Below are 21,725 nucleotides of genomic sequence, written 5' to 3'. Positions count from 1 at the left end.
TGCCCCATTTCCTCTTGCCCAGCTGGCGACTTGGCTCACACTGAGGAAGTCCTGGGTGGAAAGAGGGACTGCTCTGGCTAGGACAGTGGAGGCCTGAGGGGTCTACAAGACATGTAGCCATGCTCAGCATGGGAAGTTTCAGGTTCTGTTGCTGGGGCTGGAGAGAAAAGCAGCATTGATTTATAACTGCGAAGGGCAGGGCTTCTTACAAATGCCATTTCATTGCATCACCACAGCAAGGCTGGAAGTAGAAATTTTGTAGATGAGACAGCTGAGGCTTAGAAAGATCAAGAAATATCCTCAGGGTCTGCAACCAGCACACAGCAGGGTGGGCATTTGCACCAGGTCTTGTCAGCACCTCTGCTGGCTCTTAGCTGCCTGAAGGGGAGCACTGGACCCTGCAGAGCACAGAGAGCAAAGGGCAGCCTTTGGGGAGGGCCACGCTTAGCAGATGGGAAGAAGAAGAAGCAAGAAAGGAAACCCAGTTCTAGTCGCCAAGGGCTGCTGTAACAAATTGCCACAAACTGAATGGCTTAAAACAACAGGAGCTTATTCTCACAGTTCTAGAGGGCAGAAGTCTGAAATCAAGGAGTCTGTAGGGTTGGTTCCTTCTAGAAACTCTGAGAGAGAATCTATGCCTCTCTCCCAGCTTCTCGTCACTGTCAGCAGTCCTTGGCATTTCTTGACCTGTAGCTGCCTAACTCCAATATCTATCTCCATCTTCACATGGCCTTTTGCTCTGTGCTTCGTGTTTCTCTTTCCCGTCTCTTATAAAGACACTCATCTTTGGATTTAGGGCCCACTGTAATGCATAATGATCTTGTCTCACGATCCTTACCTTACTACATCTGCAAAGACCCTGTTCCAAATAAAGTCACATTTTGAGGTTCTGGGTAGACATACATTTTTGTGTCCATAATTCAATCCACTACACTCAGGGAGCACAAAGCAAGGAGGAGAGTGACAAATGCCAGAGGCCAGCGACTCCCACACAATAATGCCGTCTATTCCCTGAGCAGCAAACAAGGTATGCATCTCCTTCTTGGGATGGCATTGAGAAGGAAGCATTCTCACCCCTCTTGGGTTGGAATCTTCCTAAAGATGGAGGAACAGGTGCATCTGCAGGAGTTTTTCAGGGCTCAGGTTAGTCTGTCAAAAGAAGACCTTGTTGATCCACTTGCTGTCAGTGGGGGCCCTTGCAACAGTGAATGAGATGATGCCAGTCCCTGTGGGATGTCACTAAGGGGTCTGACAAGGTTGGTCTTGATTGATGCCAGAAGAAAGAGCAGATGTTGCGCGGTGGTGGGAGGGACCAGCCTGTGAACAGAACCCTGAGAGCCACTAGACCAAGCCACCTGAGAGCAGAGCATCTCTAGCCTCTACATTCTTCCTGGATGAAGGCCACTGGGACCTCTGTGCATTCCTGCTCCTCTTACCAGTGCCAAGCCCTGAGGGTAACTGGTAACCTCAGCACTCTCCAGGGAGGCAAGATTTTTCCAATAACCAAGACTTGGCTCCTGTGATGCACAGCTCCTCTTTCCTGTCTTGGCCAATCAAAGTCTGGATCTCATGCCCCGCATCCTAATGAATTAACAGACCACCAGTCGGATGTTCCTAGTGTGTCATTCTCTCCTTAAATACTGTGGGGCCCTCAACTTCTGGGAGCCTCTCTCCTCCCCTTGGCCAGATATTCTCTCTACTTCACAGTTGTGTCTCTGAATTCTGTAGAGAAGTTGCTGATGAACAGGGAGTAAAAGAAACTAGTGGAAGTAGTAGTGGGGCAGAGATAGAGGTTACCAACATATACTGAGAGAAAATCTTCCTTTTCCCTAAAACCAAGGCACTTTCCCTAGTAGAATGGCTTAGGACATGGGGGTGGATGGGGATTCAGGTGGCCTGGGGTGAGTCTTAGTTCCACTATCTGCGTGTCCTTACATAGTCACTTAGCCTTTCTAAGCTCAATTTTTTCATTTGAGAAATGAGGATAATGATTGTACTCACCTGCTGGGGCTGCTGTAAGGAGGGCATGAGATGGCACACGTCAAACATTTGACAACAGCGCCTGGCACATTGGAGGTTCTCCATCAGTGTCAGCCCCTCCCACCAGGACTGCTACCAAAAGACATTTTTCTACGTTGGGTGGCATTTCTGCCTTGTGTCATTACATGTGCTGTTCCCTGTATGAACACCTTCACCCAAATCTTTCACCTTTTATAACTGACTAATTCCAGTCATCCTTCTGGAATCATCTCAAGGGTAGCCCTCACAAAGAATGATACATAATACATCACTCAGCAACTGTTAAATGTTGAGCACTCTTCTGAAGGATTTACTTACATTGTCCACCTTAATCTTCATAGTGGCTCTCTGAAATCAGCAGTATTATCTGCTTTTACAGATGAGGAAACTGAGGCTTGGAGAGCATGATCCCAAGTCTGTCTGATTTCTAGAGCTTGTGCCCATGTTGTCTATCACTCCACACTGACTCCACCCACTCCTGCCCTCCCACTCCCGACCCTGGACCCTGTTAACCCTTGTGCTTAAGCTGTGAGTTCCCCCATGTGCCTCCCTGGAGGGCAGAGCTATACTTATTCCCTTCTAGCTTCAGGTGCTAGCAACACCTGGTCTGAGCTCAAGGAGTGGTTACTGACCTTGACTGGCCTCAGTCCCTCTGGGAGCCCCCATGAGGTTCAGGGTCTCCCATGTTCTTGGTGGTCCACATGTTCATGAGGCTGTTAGCATTTCGTTCCATAATGAACAGAAGTGGCCATTCTGAGGGGGTTATGAAGTGGCCTTTTCAAGAAGAAAAATCCAACCACCTACCTTATGGTATCTATCCATCTCCAGTTTGTCTTTCCATGTTTTCAGTTTTTTTAAATGGTCTAGTTTGTTAGTCTTCACGTTTTATGCTCTTCCATCAAACCAGGTAGGGATACTGGTGGAGGAGGCTGATAGGTGGGGAAACTAGGGGAAGGCAATGTCACCAGGGCCTTTAGGGACATTAGGGTGGGGCCCTGCCCTCCTGATGCTGCTCTGTCCTCCAAAGTGGCTTCCGTCAGCATCAGCATGGGTCCCAGCTCTGGGAGGAGAAGAGGCCTGGCCTTCCCCTGTCATAGAGTGGCAATATGTATGCTCCCTGCATGCAGTAGGTGCTCAATAAATGTTTTTTTGGCTTTGTGTCCTCCACTCCAGACAGTGAGCCAGCTTTCTGTCAGATTAAAGGAAGAAGGAGTCAAAAGTGCTTGCAGGGCCTACCAGTCCGCTTTCATCATCCTTCACACACAGAGGACAGTAGAGTGGCAGTGATCTCACCACTCGTCAATCCTGGGGTTCTGAGACCCTGCTCAGCACATCTGGGTCAGGCTGCCTGCGTCAGAGTCACCTGGGAGCTTGTTGCAAATGGTGCTTTCTGACCCTGCCATGGGGAAATTCTCACTCAGTAGATAGCAACCTCTCCAGGTGGTTCTGAAGTGCAGCCGGATTTGAGAACTGCTGATCTGGTCCAGCCAAAGAAGGCTATGACTTGCCCAGGGTCACACAGTGGTTCATCAGTGGCAGAGTTGGGACCACTCCAAGTCTGTGCTCTTTCCACTGTTCTCTGCCTGTTTCAGATTTGGGACATATGTCTGAATCCAATAAAAACCAAAACAAATCCCTTTTGGTTTATCTGTGGTTTTCTACGATTCATACCTCAGTCTCTGTTCATTTATGCAAACCCCTGAGAATTGACATTATGTATATATTTTTACTCCTCAATCTGAGCTCTTTTAAGCAACTGGACTCGCACTTGGGCACCCTCCCTGCATCCTCTGGGCTGTCAGGACTCTAAGTTGCCTATTCCCCTCCGAGGCCTATCTTTCCCCTATATGTGCGTCTGGGACCCTCTTGCTCAGTGACTCTGGGGAACTCCTCCTCCCCTTGGCCTGGTCTTGGTTGGGGCTTGAGAGGGGCCTGACCCTCCTTGAGTATAATCCAGAAGAGGTGGTTGATTGTCCTGACTCACCTCAGATCCCAGGGGGATTGCTTTTTCAAACAAACTTGAAAATAGCTGCTCAGAAAGCACCGTAGCTTGAGGAGCTGAATATCCGTCCAATTCAGCTCAACAACTATTTATTAAAGGCCTCCCAGATCAGAGTTGTTGCTGGTGAGCCCCTAGAGGGACATGGAGATGGATGAGCAGGTGCAGTGGCCACCCCTGCCTCTATCTCCCCAGATTGCAGTAAGTCATGAGCTGCTCAGCATTCTGCATGGCCTCCCATGCCTGACAGGTCAGGCAAGGGAAATTACATACCCCTTTGGGCTGGCAGGACTCTGGCTGGCCAGGAAGGATCTAGACTTATCCCATCACTGGTGCCTAGACCCATGCCAGCCCATCTCCAGGGCTGGACCTTTCCAGTGGTGATTAGACAGTCCTTGTAACAACCCCGCAGAGAGAATCTGGCCCCACTCTGGTGTGGCCCTGTCTATGGATCGCCCATGTGAAGAAGACTGATGACAAGGGAAGAGCACCAGCCCACACCCTGAAGTTCTGTTTCTATTTAGCTGTGTGACCTTGAGCAGGTCACTCTCCCAGTCAAGCCTCGGTCTCCTCAACTGTCAAATTGTGGTGGAGGCCTCTGCATGCCTCCTGGGAATTTTGGCTTAAATGCGATAAAGCACTTGAGTATGTGGAATAAGCTGTAAAGCACAGTCCAAAGTACTGTATTATTAAAATCATTCATTGTTTGTTCTCTAAAGGACTTGAGTGATGATCTCATCCAGTGGTTTTCACAATGATCTTTTAGGCCACAGAACCCTTTTCCAAAATGAAATCTTATAACGAAGCCCAATGCAGAAAACAGGAAAATGGAAAGAAAGAAGACCTGGCACGGGTCTGATAAGAGCTGGGGGAGGAGGCTGTCTAGCTGGCGAGGGCAGATGTGAGGGGGTGGCTTGCTCAGGGTCCAGCCCTGAAACAAGCACCTCAGTCTTCAGATTCCCAGTCCAGGCTCTTCCCATGACATCAGACTGCCTTCCACAGAAAGATTCAAATTTATACAAGAGAAAAATTCAAGAGCAGTTGTCCTCCTTGCAGAAAAGTTCATCTCAGGGCTACTTCTAAATAGCAGCTGTCTTAGCTCATGCAAGACGTTGAAAAAATAAAAATTGGTCAGGCAGAGATGATGAAATCAGTATGAGGTCAGTCTAAAATGAACAAGAATGAAAATGGAAGCCCTTTGGGATTTTATTCATATACTGCTCTTCAGGAGCATATCTGCTGTGCAAGGAGAAGTCCACCCGTAATCTCTCTTTTTCTCTCTCCCCGTTAGACCACAAACATCAGAAACAGATTTGGAGGCCAGGGGGCATACACATCGCTTCTTTCACCCTAGCATGGAATGGCCATAATTTATCTCCTGCCATATTCATTGATTCACTGATTGTCGATTGAGCGCTATATATGCAGGCATGATACTAAAGATGAAAAAAAAATAACTGAAGAATGCATTTTGCCTGCCTTCAGAGAGTTTTGCCTAAATGAAAAGACAAACAGGCAAATGCTTCTTCTCACGTTGGTTGCAATGATCTGTGATGAAGGTATGTGCAGCCGCTCCATGCTTAGTACCACCAGGAAGGGTCTTCTGACCCCAGGGGTGGGGGAAAGTCAGGGAAGCTGGTTGGAGTAGGTGACTCCTAAGCTGAATCCTGGGGGTCACATAGGAGTTGTTGAAGGGATGGGACAGGAGACGAGATTGAAGGGAGCTTTAGGCACAGAGCGCATAGAGTGACTGAGGGGTAGGAGGCAGGAGAGTTGATCCTGCAGCTGCATCATCATCTCACAGAGTTTGGATTGATCCAGGTCCATCCACTAGGGGGCAATGCATCTACAGTGGAGAGCACAAATCCCAAACTCCAGGGGCTCAGCAGGAGGGTTAGAGATAGAAGGCACCATTTAGCTGGAACATGGAATAGGAAATGGCCTTCCCATCCGTTAGGGCTATGTGCAAATGCAGAGGGCATCCCAACCCCACACTGATATAATTTCAGTGTTTTCCAGAGGGGTTTCTGGGGAATACCACCCTTTCCCAAGAGAGGATCTAATGCTGTATGTGATATTTTCCTCTTAGACATTCATAAGGCACGTTAGCATGTTAAAACACTGAGAAGTCCTGCAGTAAAGCAACGAATTTACCATTGTCGTGTGGCTCAAATTTATTTCATCTTAAAAGGTTTCCCCCTTCACAGTACCTGTTAAAACCTCATAGAACACTTTGGAAAAGGTGGATGGACTTTTCCCCAGGCTAGGGCGTCTTCTGGGCAGAGAGGATCTTGGATTATGGGGCTTAGGGTCTTGCCCATCATTCCTAGGGCACACTCCCACATGCAAACCATGGAGCATCTCTGAGCAGACTGAGAGCTGCTGTGGTTGGGGTTGGCAGCACAGACCTCATTGTCATGAGTGGTCTGGCCATCCCTGCCCATTTGGATCTAAAATACTTGGCCAAATGCCTTGTCATGGCTGCCTCTGAGATGAAGACACCATGAGCAGCTTCTCCAAAAAAGCAGGTGAAGTTAGTAAGCAGAGCGCTAGACCACGTCAGCTCTGTGTCCCCTGGGGAGTTGCTGGTTTCCCTCTCTGATTCTCAGAGGAGGGCTCAGGTGTTTCTTCAGAGCGGGAAGCTCTTCCCTGGTTCACCTGCCCACTGCTAGTGATGTTCAGGTGGGGCTGCCTCTGGTACACAAGATATTTTTGGAAGAGCCAAAAAGCTTTAGAAGAGTCAGCACAGGCCCAGACACCCATATCTTCTCCTGAGGAGAGCCCTAGACCATGAGTGCTGAACTACCAGCGCTGATGATGTGGCCACAACATCTGAATATGCTGCCTGGGTCAGGCCAGGATTCTGACCCATGGGACATTTGGTTGAAGAGCACAGTATATTCAGGCACTCAAGGAGGAGTTACCCCTTCCGCTCACAGATGTTCACCATGAATGCATATTATGCCTTTGGAAACCTACTGGTCTATTCCACTGCACAACTTCTTGGTATAAGTTTTTTGTTGACTCTTCGATATCTGAAGAAATACTTCATTTTCTTTAATCCTAAAACATCTCATTTAAAGTCTCAAGGGCTGCCCCTGACCTTTGATTGAGAGACTTGCCAAGAGGACCGTGTGTGTTCTGAGCCAGTTCCCTTTATAACATTGATTATGACCTCTGTGATTGCATCTTTTCAGGCAGAAGACATTCTCCCATTGATTCATTAGCTCATATTTATCTGTTCTTCACTTATTCATTTATTCATTCATTCCACAAATATTTTCTGAAGGCTTTCTAGGTACCAGCCACATTCTAAGTGAGGGAAATCGTGAATAGACCATACTGGCTCTCTTCGGGTAGGCAATAAATAAATTTTTTAAAAACTAAAAGATACAATGTGACTAGGTGCTCAGGACAGTTTCAGAGGGGATAAGATATAGATGTAAATAACTGCTATCTTGTTCTGGAATTGTTACTTACAAGGAAGGGAACCCCACCCAAACTAGCTCCGTGAAAAAGAGGGGATACTGACAAGAGTCGATGTCCCACAGAATGAAGGGCGGGAACCAGAGCAATCCTCCCCCCTCCATTTTTTAAGAAGGGATGTGAGTGGGGGAGGAAATAGTTTGTATCTGTACTACAAATGGACACGAGATCGAGAGTAATTGGGCCACAGGAGTGGTGTGAGCATAGCAAGGGCTGTTAGAGTTGGGAGGAGGGAGGACACCTTAGAACTCTGTGGAATCAGGGAAGGCTTTCTGGAGGAGGTGCTGTTTGAGCAGGGCCTTGGTGTGAGGAAGATCTGCATATCCTATGGACAGCAGGGGCCATTCCCAGAACAGAAAACAGCATGAGCAGAGGGAGGCACGGAGGTGGAAGGCTGCCAACTAAGAGCACTGGGGGAACAGGCAGAAAGGGTCTTAATCATTCTATTTGTCACCATCCCTCCATCCCAGTGATGCCCTCAGTTGGGTTTCTCTCCAGAGTGGACAGGATTCTCCTGAGCCCCCTGGCTGGGATCTGCAGGCTAGACTAAGGAGCAGATGGAGTACGGCTGAAGAGGACCAGTGGGGACAGAGTTATAATATCACAGCTGGGCAGGGTGGGGATGGGAGAAATGCTGCCCAGTGGAGGTCAGAAAGCCACACACTGCATCCCAAATAATGTGGCTTGAAGATTTAACCAGGTGGCAAGAGGGGTGGCAGCTGCATCCTCCCACCTGTTAGTGACCCGAGTGTAGAGTCACCCAGTGACCGGAACTTTGATGGGGAAGTCAGATGACAGGTGTGAGCCTTCTGTCTGCTACCCATTTGCTGATTGATCGCTGGCATCAAGCAGTTCAATGTTTCCTGGGTTCCTATGTATTTATTGGCACTACAAAATGACCATATTGTCAGTCATACCTGAGAACATAATGAGTGGTGCCACCCCTCTCTGGGCAGGGGGGACTTCCTGGAGAAGTCAGGGTGAGTTATGTATCATCTGTGCCTAGAGGTAAAAAAGGCAGATGCCTTGAAGGGGCGGGGGCAGGAGGATTCATTTTAAGCACCTACAGTGGGCCCGTGCTTTCAAATAAGGAATCTTGTGCCGCCCTTACACCAAGTTGGAAAAGTAGGGATTTTCCCCACTTTTTAAGGAGGAAACTGGGGGACAGAGGTTAAGATACCTGTCTGAGGTCACAAGGCTAGGTAGCAGAGGTGGGACTTAATTCTGTCTGACTCCAAAGCCCACATTCCTGGCATCCTACCATATGTACCTCCCCAAACCCTAGGGTCCTGGGGCAGCTTCTGGGTTGGTCCGAGGCTGCCTGCACAGGGCACAGGGGATTGCAGATTGTGAGGATGGAAAACCTGCCACTCTCCCTTACACAGGCCTCTCCTCTGCTTCTCAATGATCTCAATATCTCTGGTCCTCAAACCAGTGATTTACGTAAAAAAGACAACCTATTGCAGGTTGCTTCCCCCAAGTTCAGATAAGGGATGAGTCAAACACGTCCCTGAGTGTACCTGCCACTTGCAATATAAGCCAGAAATTACAGGACTTTCCCATAATCCGACATTGGCCCTGTAAGATGTGGCTTATGCTGCACGCAGAGCCAGACCCACGAGACTGTGTTGCTGACTGTCCATGCTCCGCAGGAAGCGTGGTCATCGTCAGGAAGTACCTGTTGGACATCTAATGGATCTGGGGTTTGATGGCTTGGGTACAAGTCCCTTATAGGAAACTTGTCTGTTATGTGACATTTAGCTACTCTGAGCTTTGATTTCCTCTTCTCTAAAATGGAGATAGTATGTGTCCCAGTGACCTTATAGTGCTGTGTAAGGAGTACATGAAGTAATATTAAAGTGCCTTACAAACTCTAAAGCATTGTCCAAGTGTTTGTTATTGTTGGGATGAGTTTGTGTGCAAGGTCACGGGCCTTTCTTCCCTGTAAGCTCCCCGAGGGCAAGAAGGTCTTCCGTGGGAGACTAGCTTTTACTTTTCACAGCCAACCGCATTCACTTAGGGTCCTGATCTGCAGGTGGCAATGGCATTCTTCCCTGTGGCCCTGCCTGGGGACTCAGCTGAATTTTCTTGCCCTGGAATGTGGTGTAGACCAGAGGTGCTTGAACTTTCATGCATCAGAGTCACCTGGAGAGCTTTTCAAGTTACAGATTGAAGGGCTTCCCGTCTGGAGAGCCTAATGCAATAGGTCAGAGTTGGGGTCAGAAGAATGATCTTTAAGAAGCTCACCAGGTGATTCAGAATTGCAGGCAAGGATGGGTTAAAGGGGGCTCGGGCTCAGAGGCCAGGACAGTCCCCACCTCCTGGCAGGTGGGGATGGAGAGGTGGGGGGTTTGTTCCTTTTGAATAGAACGACAGTAAAAGTAAATTCCTTGCTGTTGGAAAGCTGAGTGAATGTCAAGAAAAGGAAAGTGATGGTAGTCACTGAGTAAAGCCCTGGGAGGCCTCGTAGGGATGTGAACATACTGTGAGCCTCAGCCCCTGGGGGGCTGGAAGCAGAGAGCTGTGATAGGCAGAGGGGCTGGGCTTTGCTGCTGGCGCCACCACGCACTTAACACAGCGTGTCCTTCTGTCTCCCTCCAGATCGTGTTCCGGAAGATCAGCGATGTGAAACGAGAGGAAGAAGAGCGCATGAAACGGAAGAACGAGGCTCCGCTGATCTTGCCCCCGGACCACCCAGTCCGGCGACTCTTCCAGAGGTTCCGACAGCAGAAGGAGGCCAGGCTGGCCGCGGAGAGAGGGGGCCGGGACCTGGACGACCTGGACGTGGAGAAGGGCAATGTCCTCATGGAGCACGCCTCGGCCAACCACAGCCTCGTGAAGGCCAGCGTCGTCACCGTCCGCGAGAGCCCCGCCACGCCCGTGTCCTTCCAGGTGGCCTCCGCCTCCGGGGTGTCTGACCACGCCAAGCTGCACGCGCCCGGGTCCGAGTGCCTGGGCCCCAAGGGGGCCGGGGGCGACTGCGCCAAGCGCAAAGGCTGGACCCGCTTCAAGGATGCTTGCGGGAAGGGTGAGGACTGGAACAAGGTGTCCAAGGCCGAATCCATGGAGACGCTCCCCGAGAGAACAAAGGCGTCAGGCGAGGCCACGTTGAAGAAGACAGACTCGTGTGACAGCGGCATCACCAAGAGCGACTTACGTCTGGACAACGTCGGTGAGGCCAGGAGCCCTCAGGACCGGAGCCCCATCTTGGCAGAGGTCAAGCATTCTTTCTACCCCATCCCTGAGCAGACGCTGCAGGCCACCGTCCTAGAGGTGAAACATGAGCTGAAGGAGGACATCAAGGCCTTGAATACCAAAATGACAAATATTGAGAAACAGCTCTCTGAGATACTCAGGATATTAACTTCCAGAAGATCCTCTCAGTCTCCCCAGGAGCTGTTTGAAATATCGAGGCCCCAGTCCCCAGAATCAGAGAGAGACATTTTTGGAGCGAGCTGAGAGGTCTGTTAAAAAAAAAAAAAAAGATATCCAACATGAAAACATATAGCCCTGCCCTAGACACCACCCCACCACACACCCCTACACAACCAACAACTTTCCAAGTAAGCTTTTCCTGACAGAAAATCAAAGTGGGACCATCGCTTGGGCATGCTGTCTCTCTTTTTCTATATCTGGGAAAAGATAAAGAAAGAGGAGTGTGCCACCACCCTGCAAGATGGCAGCTGTGTCTGAACTGTCTCTGCACAATTTTGGAAGAGGGGGCGTGCTGTCTAAAGGGTATTTTCCTTCATTTTTAATTTTTTACTGCCATGATATTTGTAAAAGATGAAAACTACCAGAAAAGAATTGCAGCCATTTTGGGATTGGTGGGAGGGCACCGGAGAACCCCTCGTATATATACCCTGCTGGGCTCCTCCGCCAAGAACCCCAAAGACTGCGGTGGGCACAGGATTTCCCAGCATTCCCACTCCTTGGACAGCCTGTGTCTGACATCACTGTATATTTTCCTACAGTAGTCATTTGTAACAAGCTCAGGACAAGGGGAGCTTGAGGGACACGGAGGGTAGAGCCCTTCAACTTTCTGTCTCTAATGGTTAAGGCCAAAAAGCAGCTGAGGTGCTGTGAGTGCCTCCCATAGACACTTAGAGCCGGGAATCCTCAGGTCTCATTTCCCAAAAAGAGGTGAGTCAAGTGTAAGAGCTGGAGAGGGGCCCTCGGGATCCAGAGATTCTCTGGGCTGTGGTCTGCAGCCCACTCCTGTGGGATAGCCGATGGGGAGGGCTCTGGAGGTCCCGGATGTCTCTCTGGCCCTGCTCCATGCCATTGGCCTCATGGCACAGGCCCCTTTCCTTCTTTTCCTTCTCAACCTCCTCCCAAGTGTTCCTGTGGCATTCCTCAGGGTATGGGGCATCGGCAGGAAGGGTGATGAGCCCAGAGTTGCTTTTTTAGCAAAGCAGACACACACATACAACCTCAGAAAAACGATTGTAGCAAGTGCTATGTTTATATTATGATTCTCATTGGGATTGTTCTTCAGAAGTTTATACTTTGTCCACTGCATGGAGTCATTACAGGACACTTGGGAGCCATGCTTGGCCTTATTATAAAGCTAATCCCTTCATCTCCTACTAAAGTCAGTAGGACTTCAAGAGAAACCATGAAAAGACACAGGGCCATGATTGTACTTACTTCAGGAGCTGGAGAAAGAGAATGGGGCAGTGGGTTTTTAAATGGTCTCTGTAAGGTGACAGAGAGAGGTGGCCATGGAGCTGAGGTCCCAGGGAAGCTCCGAGCTCAGAACGATGATCATGGAGCCACCTATGGGCCATTCAAATTTGGGGACACTCCACTGCCTGGTAGTCACCTAGGGTCAGGTTATTCGTGTACTTGGGCTTCTTTTAATGGCATCTGAAAAAGAGAAAAAGAAGTGCTCTCTTCCAAGTGTAGTGGAGCTAGCCCAGTGTGTGCCCTGCAGAGAGAGGTCAGGACCCTAAAAATTGACAAGCAAGGTTGGAAGTTCAGCTCTCAAACCTCAGCTTTGAGAGAGTGAAACCAGGAGAGCAGGTGACCTGCACAATAGTGACAGCGTGGAATCATCCAGGGCGCTGACCTTCTGTGTTACTGCATTGCTTTGTTGCAGAGACTCTGGACCCCAGCGTTGATTTCCCTCAGTAGTGAAGGGACCCTAACAGGTCGGGACCTGCCCAACCAAAGACATCCAGCATTTCTGAACGCCTCCTGTCCGGGCCCACCTGTCCTTTTAGTACTGCTTCGTGGCCATGGCATGACCAGGTCTTGCCCTGAGTGGTCTGTGCAGAGTTGGGGGTGTCCTCTCCTGGCTCCCAGGGTTGGCACAGAGCAGAGTCTGGAGGTCAAGGGCAGGTCCTTCCCCTGAGGGCCTGCACACTCATGCAGCTTCTCACGTGAGGATTACTGGGTTGGCCCCTGGCTTCTGGAGGCTGCGACATTATTAGACTCAGCCTCAGGTGGCAGCAAAGAAGAGGAAGTGAAATTTCCCAAGGCCGAGTCATGACTGTGACTCTAGATAAAGCCATGGGGCTTTCAGCCTCTTTAACTTGAGAAGCTTCCAACTAGTCCTCGGGATAGAGGCTGTGGAATATCTGGAACCCCATCTGCCAGCTGCACCTGAACCGTTCTAGTTTGCCATTCCTTAAACATGCTCCTTAACCTGCCTCTAAAGTTTAGGGCCCACTACTTTTAAGGCAGGCAAGGGCCATAATAACTCCAACATCCAGCTTCAGAAGCACCTGCCCCACTCTCCGGGGACTTGATGACAGGCTCCCATCCAGCATCCTGCAGGCCAGTGTAGAGAGGCCCTTCTCCTCCCCACCAGCTCTGCCTGAGGGGTACCGGTGTCTATTAAGAATGACTCCCCGTCTGTGTCGGAGGGGCCAAGATTCAATGAATGAGGCTTTGAAGTCCAGACTTGTTTGGGGGGAAAAATAAAGCTTCACGGCTGTACTTCTGGATTGACTGCCAGGGTTTGAACTGGGCTCGTGACTGGAAGCCCAGATCTGCTCATCTCGGGGTCGCAGAGCCCACAACACGTGCTCCTGTGGGTGACGGTGAGAGCACACAAGTGTGGCTGTATATGCTTTTATTCTTCTCTGTTTAAGGATTTTAGGGATTTTTTTTATCCTTGTTTTCTCTGAAAGAACATTTTTTAAATGAGCCAAATCTTCTCTCCTTCCATTTTTGTGACATGCACTTAGCCCCCAGCTGCTTTGTGCCGACTACCTACTCTTGCCCAGGCATTGCTCTGGGTTCCCGAGCAAGGACCGTGAGCTTCAGATACCTCTGACTGAACCTTCCACTCTAAACCGATATCTGGTGGCTGAAGAGAGATTAGGGAAACACAAAATTATTAGGTATTGGACCCAAGATTTAGACTTTGGAAAAGTTATGCTGAGAGATCTAGATTTACCTGAGCTAATTTTTTCTTTTTGAGGGAAGGGGAAGTGATGTGTTTATACCATTGCCCAGTAATTGCTGGTTACTTGATCTCTTGCTTAAACTCCTTACTTTGAGTGGCCTTCATAGGGAGGCTGCATTTCCCCGAGAGTATCCTGACAGGCTGCTTTGAAGTCAGAGGTCCTGCTGCTTGTTGAACATGCTCTCCCCTAGTGATGGAGGTTTGGGAGTCAGGGTTGAGTCTACCGAATAAGATGGTCAACAAGGTGGTGTGCTTGGTCTTGGTGGAGGGCACTGTTTCCAGCAATGAGTGCCACCTTTCCATATACCCACAAGGGCTCCTCCCCTGGGTATGACAAGATTCCCGTAGGAAGGAAAGGGAGGCAGCCATCTGGTTGAGTGCACAATTCTGATGTCTCCACCGTCAACCATCTCCTTCCCTCACACTCATACCCGCTGGCTTGGTTCTTTATAAGACCGTTCTTTATATTCTGGACTACAGATTAAATCTGTGTGCAAAGAGTTTATAGCTAGTAGTAGGCAACCAGTGGCTTTAAAAAACTCTGATGTGTTAATAGTGAGGGGCCCAAGTGTTTCAAAGCTGTTTCCATTTCTTGTTATCAGTTCCCGGGTCTGTTTTACCCTCAACCTTCTAGATCCCATGTGCTGTTGCTGGCCAGACATCAGGCCTTTTCCTGGAATCCTCTTTGAGAAGTGGAGATAGCACAGCTCAGAGTAAAAATGCACTCCACACCACCTCATCCAGCAAGCTGCTTCTCCTGAATCCTCAGGTGGAAGGTGAAAGTATTAAGCCAACTGTCAAACTTTTTGTCCCAGTCTGTGAGGGGACTAAATGAATGCCTTAGGAATACCAGGTGTAGGAAGAGCCTCATCTCCCTGTTGCATTGACCACCATATAGCACATGCACCCCCTGGGAAATTTTAGGAGCCCTGGTGGAGAGACAAGTTGATGTGCATTTGATGAGTAGATTGTATGGTGTTTTGCAATAAAGATGTTTAGCCTTAAGACCCTTGAATGGAACTCCAAATGTGATGGAGCTGCCAACACTCTTTCTCCTCTCCTCCTTCCTCACATGGTGTTGCTTAAAGAGGAGGCCCGCTGAGGGCACACTCAGGGCCCCAGCGACTCTTCTGTCACTAAATCATCGTACTGCCTTCTTGCTCGCTTCAATAAAAATGACCTTCACCAGCTCTTGTGCCCTCCAACTGGAGGAGATTTCACTGTCATCTCAGCACTGACTTCAGCCATCAGAGAAAGCACCATTTTCTCATCCAAGGTGTTCACGTGGACAAGTTTTAATTTCCACCCACCGTTCAAAAGAATTGATGTGAATTTGCCTGCAGCTTAGTTTCAAATGAAACTTCATTCTCATGCGAGCATATCAGACTTCTTCTGGAACCTCTAGAACTGGACTTGAACACCCCACAGGTGCCGGACCTGGTGGGTGCCCTCCCTGCCCACCATTAAACTTTTCTTCGAGCCATTGTCTCTTTATGTGTGACATCCGAGTCAGCCAACAGGTCCATTAGTTGTTCATCGAGAAGTTCACGGATCTTGTATCAGGATATAAACTGCTTTTATGTTAAGAAAGAATGCAACCCCCCAATGAATGTATTCTCTTAATATTCAGACGCTGTATTTGTGCATCAGTTGGAGACTGTCCACATCTGACATTTTGCCAACACCACAAGGACACTTCTACTCATGAGCAGTTCATCATTCTGGGGCTTCTCCTTATATTAACACTCTTTCCACTAAGTCCCACCAAATCCTTCTTTTTCCTTTGCATCTGTCACTTTGTCCAAATGAGCATGAATAAACAGAAGTGCAAATGAGCTGATGCTATTTCTGTGGTCAGCTGAGGATGCTGCCAGGAACTCCACTGTATGTCTGCAGCTTGGGAATGTTAAGAGGAACATGTGGACCCCTCCATTGATGATATTTCCTTCTCAACATTTTTAAACAAGCACAAATGATATTTGTAAAAAAAAAGTTTAATTTTATTTATTATGGTAATAAACTATTTTATACACGATACTTGCTTTCGCCTTTCCTTACATAATTTCAAGGCATTGAAGTGGGTGTTCTAACCTGAGATGACAGAGCAAGGATGGTACTTTCTTTTCCTTTTCCAGAGCTTGGGAGGTCTAATTCGGATAGAACCTATAACTTTGGTTTTTGGAAAGCTAAAATTCTAGAGACACCAAGATTGTGTGTCCAAGTACTGCATAGTGAGAGTATGGCTGTGAAGGTGCTTTGCCATATGATCTTGAAATAGAGCTGTATCTGCTATACAAATGTCCAGAGATCCCTTCAAAAACTGGCATCACCGGAAAATTGTGGTATGACACGTTCACTTAACACATTTCTGAAACTGACCTCTTGCTTAGAAGTGATCATTTTTATTTTGAACAATTTGGATTGAAATTTGCATAAGATATATTAATGCTTCCCTGCCTTTTAAAATATAGTGTAAAAACATAACTGAATCTTTTTGGAATGACTCACTGTCAACAATATGAGTTCTGATCAGCACTGTTTCAGTTCTGTTATGGTTTTAATAGGTATTGCTTCCTGCTCATGGCAAGCTTCTCCAGAGTACCGCTAACTTGAGTTTTTATTTAACACCAATGGACCACGTTTCAAAAATGGAACTCTTGACAGACAGTAGAACTTCATTCACGGATGAGGAACCTGTGATCTGCAAGCCATGCTTGATCTCAGAGGGCCACAGTTTTTTCAATGATGTTCTCCCCATATGCTGTTATTTAATTACATTGCAGAAAACCATAATAAAAATAATTTAAGGGTGATAATGTTTAAAATTCCAAATGATTGATATTCATTTCAAAAGTATTACCTAATAAAGCACTAGATGTTACATTCTTTAGATATCCTCAATGTCGAAAAAGATCTTTTTGTTAATATTTTTATAATTAGTCAAAAGGACTAGTAATACAGACCCAAGTAATAGAGTATACATTTTGGGTGCCAAATGGGTTTCAACTTTTAAAAAAGAGGGATTCTGTTGGTTTGTTTTAAAATAAAACAATTTTCCTGAAGAAAGGCCCCAGAGAGGCTTCTCATCATGCAGTAAAAAAAGGCCAGGGCTATCAAGATAATCTGGCTTCTCAGTAGTTGGCCCTCGTATGACACATTCTGGTACCTTTGCTAGAAAACAAAGTCTTTATATTATGGTTAATTTCTTATACTTAGTCAACAATTATTATTTTAAATAAGCAACTGAGCAGTCTCAATTTCTCTAAAGGGAACACCCCTCCCACTAAATTACTATCCTCTCAATGTATAGATCATTATACGATTATATATATGATTGATATATTTCCTTTCTAGGTCGGCAGTCTTTAATAGAACAAAAGGTTTTCTGCTGTCACTTCAAACAAATTAATCTGAAGAAATACTAAAATATTTTTAAGTCTTCTTGGATGGTCCCAAGAATTAGTCAAAATGATGGGGACTTGGCTGTCCTTCAGACGTCCTGCTTGCCTCCGTGGGGACTGTCTTGGCAATCATGCTTGGAGATCTTCGGCTTGCCTACATAGCTAGGTTGGGGTCAGAAGATCCTCGGGCAGGAAGTGACCTTGGGCCCCTGTCTAGTTGATTCCTGGCCCCATGCCTGAAGTTGCCCAGAGCTAATGACTAGGGGAAGTGACATGTCAGATGTTCCTCAGCTGGAACTGTTCTGTCTGTGAGGCACCTCAAGAGTCTTTCACTTAAAGCAACTCTACGATTTTAGTTCATATGCAGGAAGGGAGATGTTATCATTTTCATATTACAGTTGGGGAATAGCAAGAGGTTCAAGGAAGAAAACAACAGTTCTGGATAATCCACATGTTGGTTAATCAGGCCTCAAATATATAGCTAAACACAGGAATCAATTACTAATTCCTGAGAACCACTCTAAATCATTTAACGGCTTAAAAGAAATTCAGAATTATCACTTTCAAATATATTCACTGACATTTCCAATACAGTTTAATGAACGAATAAGCCTGTTTGTTTTTATATAAATGGTATCTCTGAAGAGTTCAAAATCCTTTGCATTATTTATATATGTACACTAGAGACTTCCCTACAATCATCTTCATGCTCCCTTTTTTCTTGAGCAAGCCCTTTCCTTCCACGTAAACTTCAGCCAAACTCCCTCTGGTTGACCCCGAATCCTGAATTAGTGTTAGTCCATGAAGCTTCACTGTATTCATTTGAGTGCTCTCTCTTCCCCAGCCTCATCCCCTCCTTAAAACTTCCCAGCACCTTAAAACTCCCAAATCACCTGCCTGTGTCTCCACCTTTACCAAGCCTGTTGCTGAGGCAACCGCTGCCCCCATCTGCCTGTCCCCTTCTGGCCTCTGTCCTTTGCTGCAGCTAACACAGTATGTGCCCACCTGATATCATCCACATCTGGTCCCATCCCCTCTCTTCCAAGAAGAGTGGCTAGGAAGAAAGGATGTCAGCAAAATGACTGGTCCTGCACTCTAAGAGTTTATAGCTCATTGAGTTAATAACCACATCCAAGACACAAGGACAATACCAAGTAATATTGGACAGGGTGGCACAGACCAGGGCCACTTAACAATTTAATTCATGTGCTTGAGATGTTCTAAGTTCTCTCATAATTTGGTACACCATGGATTCAAATTTTAAAGCTTCTTTACTTACCCTTTGCCCTCTCAAAAAAACTCCAAAGCCAAAGAGAAGTATTCTAAATTATCTACTACTTGAGGCCATTAGTGGGCTGTCAGCATCTTTTCAGAGTAGTGAATAATTAAGAGTTAAGTGTGTTCAGATTTTAGACATTTTCCTCAAAAAGTATTCAAAATAATTCTACAAAAATGTGAATTATCTATGATAGAAAAGGCTCCATTTTATTTGAAACAAAACAACATAAACCACTGAGTGGGAAGATGACCGTTGGGACTTGCGTGGAGAGAGAAGACCTCAGGAAACCATCCTTCCCCTTTGTGACTTGCCTGGTAGCACCTGTCTGTGGATACACCATTCCCTGGTTTTTTCAATTCTGTTTCTTTTTGTTTTTTTGAGGAAGATTAGCCCTGAGCTAACATCTGCCACCAATCCTCCTCTATTTTGCTGAGGAAGACTGGCCCTGAGCTAACATCTGTGCCCATCTTCCTCTACTTTCTATGTGGGACGCCTACCAGAGCATGGCTTGCCAAGTGGTGCCATGTCCGCACCCGGGATCTGAACCAGTGAACCCTGGGCTGCCAAAGCGGAACATGCGAACTTAACTGCTGTGCTACTGGGCCGGCCCCTCAATTCTGTTTCTTTATTGACAAATGATTAACTGTCAGGTAGAGGAACTGCCATGTTTATACTTCTCTGCAAATCTAGGAAACAAGCAGCCGAATGTAGACCACCCTGTTGAAGTTCAGAGAACAGGTCTCCTTGGGTACTGACTGCTGGCTCCTTGGAATGCCACACAACACAGTCTATCTTCTTTGGATAACTAGAAACACAGCTGTGGCTTTGTCACGTCCTTGCTAAGCAGCTGAAGTGTGAAGCTCAAACCCCAGTACTGATTATAGAGACTACACTGCCGGACCTGTGGAAGGGGTCACTTAAATGTCACCAAAATGTTTCAGAAATACTGCCCAGTGGGAGAGAGGCCTATTACTAATCAGGATTTCTGTGCCTCAATTAAGAAATATCCATTACATTTAATTCTTGGTAAAGGAGAAAGAATCTGAAGGGCCCTTGGGACTAGGTTCTAGACCACAACGTCACCATGTGCAGCTGGGCAAGACACTCTACTGCTCTGGGCCCCAGCTTACTCAACAGGAAATGATGGGGCTGAGGGAGTGATCTGTAAGTCCCCAAAGTTAGAAGACTCTCTGGTTGTCAATTTTCTATGAGAGCTCAAGCTTCCAGTCTTGGAGTGAGGTAACTTCAACAAAAGATGAGCAGATCAAGCACTGGTCCCTTGGAGGTTATCTTGGGGTCCGAGGTCAGGGTGAAGCACCATTTGCTTTGGAGACCGGCAGCCAAGGCTGGCCTGGCCTGGTGGCATTAGTCCATGGAGTACGTCTGGGCCCAGGCAATGCCCACATGGGAGTAGCAGTACAGGAATCCCAGGACAGAGAGGGTCACCCACGGCCAGCCTGCAGGGGAAGGACAGAGATGAAAGAATGGTTAGAAATGCCTGGGGTGGGACCTCCCACAGGTGAAAGCTTTCCCCCTTTGGAGAAACACCATGGGCCTCAGTTTACGCACTGACACATGCCTCCCGGAAAGCTTGTTCTGCCTGGAACATCAGCAGGTTGAACTCTACATTCCCATTGGGGTCAGCATAAAATGAGGGCTGTGCTAACACAAATGCAAATTATGTTTAGAAATAGGAAAAGCTTTTGAAGAATTCATATTTAGAAGACTAAAGCAGCTAATAATCAAAAAAGAAGAAAAGGGGCTGACCCAGGGGCATAGTGGTTAAGTTTGTGTGCTTGCTTCAGTGGCCCAGGGTTCACAGATTTGGATCCCAGGCACGGATCTATCACCACTTGTCAAGCCATGTTGGGGTGGCATCTCACATAAAATAGAGGCAGATTGGCACAGGTGTTAGCTCAGTGACAATCTTCCTCAAGCAAAAAGAGGAAGATTGGCAACATATGTTAGCTCAGGACCAATTTTCTTCACAAGAAAAAATTAAAAAAAAAAAAAGAACAAGTCCATGAGACCCATAGTAAATCTCAAAATATAGATTGACTGTGATATTGAATTGAGTGCCATCTGTAAGCACACAGAAGGGAAAGCCTAAATTTAACATTTGCTTTCAAAACTCTAAGCTTTTAGTGGCTCCTTCTATAAGTACTTGTCTTAGAATATCTGATGTTCTTTTCTTTCTTCTTCTTTTTTTAATATTTGTTACATAATGATCTCCATCTCTTCTCCATGTTTCACTTATTCAAACATTTATTGGAGGCTTTGGAGAGCCAGAGGTGCTGTGGAAGGTAGTAGCTGCCAAAATAAAAACATCTAGTCCTGTGTCAAAGGTGCTCCCACTCCAGCTTGGAAAAGACAAACACACATCACTGGGATTTATGAGCCATGGAACACGTGCTAGATAATGAAGTGAACAGAGCACATTTAAACTGGGCCATGCGGGATGAGTAAGAGTTTGTCAGATGGAAAGAGACAAGGACAAGTTACCAGAGACCACCTCAAGAGTGCACATCACTGGCTATCCAAGAAAGAGGGATAAAGTGATGTGGTTACCACACAGCGGGGGACAGGCAGGGTAGGGACAGAAGTAGGGAGGGGGAAGTGGGGAGCCAATGAAGGTTATGATGCTGGCAGGCTCTCGTATTGCTATGCCAACCATTAGCTGCTGTAATTATTAATATGACATAGGTTCAATCAGTATAGCAGAGTGGGAAAGTGTGCAGGCTCTGAAGTGGGATTAGACCCAAGTTCAAATCCTGGCTCTGCCACTTGCCAGCTGTGTAACCTTGAGCAACTTAATGAATTCAAATGTAAAACTAGGTGGGATAGAGTAACTCACTTAATAGTGTCCTTAGAAGGTGCCATGGACTGAATGGTGTCCCCCCCCAACCAAATTGCTATGTTGAAGTCCTAATCCCAAATGTGGAGGGGGGCCCTCCGGGAGGTAAATAGGTTGAGATGAGGTCATGAGGGTGGGGCTCTCATCATGGGACTAGTGCCCTCATAAGAAGAGACACCAGAGACTCTGCGTCCTCTCTTTCTGTCTCTCTCTCGGTCATATATGGACACAGTGAGAAGATGGTCATCTCCAAGTTAGCAAGAGGGTCCTCA

The 21,725-nt window shown here is 47.1% G+C and overlaps 2 protein-coding genes across 10 annotated transcripts in view; one reads left to right on the top strand and one right to left on the bottom strand.

The window, feature by feature from the left end:
• KCNH1 (potassium voltage-gated channel subfamily H member 1) overlaps nucleotides 1-15,954 on the top strand; it is a 370,873-nt gene extending 354,919 nt beyond the window's left edge. For 2 of the 3 annotated variants that reach the window (XM_014834830.3, XM_014834829.3), the window contains exon 11: nucleotides 10,106-15,954. In XM_014834830.3, coding sequence (XP_014690316.1) covers nucleotides 10,106-10,963 — 858 coding nt within the window. In that variant the 3' untranslated portion in view covers nucleotides 10,964-15,954. The remainder of the gene's footprint in view (nucleotides 1-10,105) is intronic. The other variant, XM_070497276.1, reaches the window with a different exon arrangement.
• Nucleotides 15,955-18,779: 2,825 nt separating this feature from the next.
• HHAT (hedgehog acyltransferase) overlaps nucleotides 18,780-21,725 on the bottom strand; it is a 317,507-nt gene continuing 314,561 nt past the window's right edge. For 6 of the 7 annotated variants that reach the window (XR_011498115.1, XM_070497278.1, XM_014834831.3 and 3 more), the window contains one exon: nucleotides 19,077-20,056. Coding sequence is in view for 6 of the 7 variants with exons in the window: in XM_014834831.3 (XP_014690317.3) it covers nucleotides 19,965-20,056 (92 nt within the window). In the remaining variant the exon portion in view is untranslated. Of the gene's footprint in view, nucleotides 20,057-21,725 lie in introns of all 7 variants that reach the window. The other variant, XM_070497285.1, reaches the window with a different exon arrangement.

The sequence above is a fragment of the Equus asinus genome, chromosome 25 (assembly GCF_041296235.1).
Source record: "Equus asinus isolate D_3611 breed Donkey chromosome 25, EquAss-T2T_v2, whole genome shotgun sequence".
Taxonomy (NCBI): Eukaryota; Metazoa; Chordata; class Mammalia; order Perissodactyla; family Equidae; genus Equus; species Equus asinus.
Note: the sequence above shows the minus strand (reverse complement) of the source record. Positions and strands in the feature narration are given on the sequence as shown.